This window comes from Arachis ipaensis, chromosome B03 (genome assembly GCF_000816755.2).
Source record: "Arachis ipaensis cultivar K30076 chromosome B03, Araip1.1, whole genome shotgun sequence".
NCBI classification, from domain to species: domain Eukaryota; kingdom Viridiplantae; phylum Streptophyta; class Magnoliopsida; order Fabales; family Fabaceae; genus Arachis; species Arachis ipaensis.
Window position 1 is genome coordinate 103,283,035 of NC_029787.2, and position 4,122 is coordinate 103,287,156.

The 4,122-nt window shown below is 34.7% G+C and overlaps 1 protein-coding gene across 1 annotated transcript; it reads right to left on the bottom strand.

Moving 5' to 3' along the window:
- LOC107630783 (aquaporin PIP1-3) lies at positions 251-1,617 on the bottom strand. Its single transcript, XM_016334021.2, has 3 exons — positions 879-1,617; positions 648-788; positions 251-569 (listed from the first exon to the last, which is right to left on the bottom strand). Exons 1-3 carry the CDS (start codon positions 1,503-1,505, stop codon positions 474-476), a joined length of 864 nt encoding a protein of 287 aa, XP_016189507.1. The 5' UTR covers positions 1,506-1,617; the 3' UTR covers positions 251-473.

Genomic DNA, 4,122 nt, shown 5'->3' on the forward strand with positions numbered 1-4,122 from the left:
GGAAAGACTAAATTTTGTCTCGACCTACAGATCGAGCATATAAAAAATGAGAGTTTTATATACGATCCTACTTAGTAAAATTACTTCTATTATATTACAATAATTATATTGGTGAACATTAATACTAGGAGTTTTATATTTATATTTTATATTTATATTTTATATTTATATCTTTCTTATTTATTTATTTAGTTATTTCACAACAACCAATACTTTTTCTAACTCAAAAAATTAGCCACAAACTTAAGAATAGTCGCCAATAACTGTTTGTACTTCACCCAGTTAACAAATAACAAAACATAAAAGAACAACCACTGGTTCATATTGTCGCCAAAAAACAAGTAACCATGTCATACTTTACACACACATACATGATAATTGATAAAGGATTAACAGAAACAAATTCATAAGAAGGTCCAAACGGCAGAAACATGATACAGAACGAGCATAGAGCATGTCTAATCGCTTTGAAGTTAAGCCCTTGTCTTGAACGGAATGGCTCGGATCACTATCTGGTGATACACGGCAGCAAGAGCAGCTCCTATGAAAGGTCCAACCCAGAAAACCCACTGTAAAACAAAAAGCATAAAAATTTTACTGAAGTGGTTTGGTTAAAGGGAACAGAATTTCAAGGGTTTAGATCTTACATGGTCATCCCACGCTTCGTCCCTGTTGTAGATAATGGCAGCTCCGAGACTCCTTGCTGGGTTAATGCCAGTTCCTGTGATGGGAATGGTAGCCAAGTGGACCAAGAACACAGCAAAGCCAATGGGGAGAGGGGCCAAAACCTACATTTATACCATTTAAAAAAGGTTATATTCCTAAATACAAACAATAGAAAAGTGGTACAAGAGAAGAGAGTAGAAAAGAGTACATACAGGGACATGAGAGTCCCTAGCGTTTCTCTTGGCATCAGTAGCAGAGAAAACGGTGTAGACAAGGACGAAGGTGCCAACAATCTCAGCTCCAAGGCCATCACCCTTGGTGTAACCATGGTTGACCATATTGGCTCCTCCTTTTAAAATCTCATAGCGAGCATTACCCTCAAATCCCTTCACTACACCAGCACCACATATAGCTCCAAGACACTGCATGACTATGTAGAATATTGCCCTTGTGAGGGACAACTTCCTTGCCAAAAAGAGTCCAAAGGTGACTGCTGGGTTTATGTGTCCACCTGAGATTCCAGCAGTGCAGTAGACAAGGGCGAAGATCATGCCACCAAAGGCCCAAGCAATACCCTGGATTCCAACAGAGGAGCACATGGAGGGCTCCCTCTTGACACCCATTACAGTCAAGACCGTGATGTAGAGGAACAAGAAAGTGGCCACAAACTCAGCAATGCCTGCTCTGTAGAACGACCATGACTTGAGCTCACCTGCCTCAAACAATGGTGCTGCTGGTGCCTCCTTGTAGTCTCTCTCTGTTTGTGCTGCTGTCCCTATTGCCTGCCTCTCTCTGAACTTGCTTGCTCCTACCTTCACATCTTCCTCCCTGTTTTCCATCTTTCTTTCTTTCTTTCTTTTCTCACACCTCACAACACAAGTGCTCTCTTTTTTTCTCTGCTTTTCTCCCTCCTCCTCAGTCTCACAATCTTGATATGTTAGGATAAGAATTAGGTCTCTCACATTATATATGGTTGGAAACAAGAGGATACCAGATAATAAATGAATTTAACTAACATGTGTAAATGTTTTCCAAGGTACATAACTACATACTAAAATTATTAAGGAAAAGTATAGGTAACCAACAAGATTTTTGAACAATGTGTAAACAATGTGAATTAATAGGGTTAAAAGAGTAAATTTAATTAGTAGCATTAAATTAGAGTGTAATGTATTTTCATTTGATTGGTGGTTGTTCATGTTGTTCAAAATTTTCATTGTTCCCCTAGCACTCCCCAATTATTAATTCAAATTTTTCTTATGAAAAATATATAAAACTTCATTTTTTAATTTATTTACTATACATTTAATATATGAAAAAATCAAAATTTTTTATGAATAATAAATTAAAATGTTCTTAAATCTATAATAAATATATTCAAACTCAAGCAAACAAAAAGGTCAATTGTGGTTGTTTTTTCTTTTTAGCATCATAACTGGAATTGTACTTTAAAAAATGAGTTTCTAACTTTATTACTTTACTGTAATGTTATCATTGGGAGATATATATGTTATGTTATATATCTTATATTTTGACATTTTGTATACCATTGAGAAACACATTTTTGTTATTCAATAATAAAAAAAAAATTGTATTAATTAAACAAAATATTTGTTTGGAATTTCACTATAGCAACCTTTTGGATAAGTTAACCAGAAAGATGGGGATTAAACTGTTATATTAGAAAAGAGAATAGCATTTTTCAATTTTTATTTTTTAAGTTTATAGAGGAATCACATAAGTAGGCGAATGGAGTATTCTGGAAAGTCATGAGCGGGTTCTGGCTGGTTCCTTTCCTTTCCTTTGTCTTGTTATTATCCGCCACAGACCACACAACATGTCTTTGCTGTTTGCAATGATTCGTTTCAAAGAAAAGACATTGAACAGTTACACTCCAAAATCAGCTTACTTTTAAATCGATTTAATTGAATCATCATCTAAAGTGAATTACCTCATTACATAATTACATTCAACTACACCCGTTATTGAAGTCTCGTGTTGTGTCAAAGTACGGGCTACTCTATGTGACTCAATAGTCTACGGCTCTACGTAATGTTAGGTATGTGATAAATTGTATCAACATTTCTTCTTGCCAGATTTGAAAAAAAAAATGCAAACAAAGGTAGTCTTAACGGTAGGAAAATCACAGTCACGGGGATCAAAATTCAAGGGTTGTTGTTTTTGACCGTTGGGAATGAAAGAGACAGCATTCACTGGGCACATGGACACGGCCATGAAGGTTTGTTTTCTCCTCTTTGGTCATAATCATACACTGCAGTTTGTATAATAATAATAATAATAATAATAATAATAATAATAATAATAATAATAATCCCTGATGAAAGATAATATTGGAATAAAAGTTTGAATATCAAACTAAAGCTGAGTTGATAATAAAGAAGACTCGTAATAACAAACGTTTTCTTTGCGTTGAAGCAGCCTGATTCAGTATTTTTAAACCTATGTGTCCAAAGAAGGATATCATTCGTATTAGCATAACATAGTCCGCAAAGCACATGCATTTTCTAAAGTTGGATGCTTTTAGGGATCGTTATCTTTTTTATCTTAAGTATTACTTAGATGATGACCATGAAGAATAATGAATCTAACAAATGATGTGCATTTGTTTTGTCTCAAATATTCCACCAATTATCGTATGATACGTATCAACACAATCACATTCGGATACAAGGAGTGAAGGAGGGTTTATATTTTGTGAAGCCAGCTCAGACTCATGGGATACCCAACTGGCAATTGGCGAGTTGCGTCAACTCACACACACTGATGCAGTTGTAGACATGCCAGGAACAACTACCCCACCCCGCACCACTAACATTCCTTTTTCCCTCTCTTCTCACTCAAAAATAAAAAAATCTTATTATCATCTTCTTCCATATATCAATGTCATTCAATATGCATACAAGTAAATATTACATTCTTAGGGTTTTCAGGGGAGAATATATTATAGTTGTGAAGTAAATATAAAAATATTAAGGATCTTGACGAATTTAAATTCAAAATTTTGATCAAATTAGAGTTTATAAAAAAAAGGAGTAAATTAGGCTTCAATTAGAAAATCGTACATGCTGGCAGAGGATTTAGATTATGATTTGTTTCATTCAAGTACAGCAAAATTTCTTTATAAAACAATTGGTGACCGTCTACATATAGTGAAATTGTTTTTATATGATTGTGAATTTGCAAGAACACTTTTCTTCCGCTCTGCATCTGCTGTTCATTGATTTAGTTCGTCGTTCTTGTCTGTTTCTTTGGTTTTCTTTCTTGTCTTCAATGTGTTGTTGGAAGTACTTTTACTTTTGGCGCTGCCGTGTAATAGGCCGTCATATTAATACTGAGTGGATCTTGGGCCTACTCATACCCAAATAATTTGCTTCATATTTCAGATGCTTTCCCATTCTCACTGTGACTCAAAAGCAAATCAGACATTCAATACCA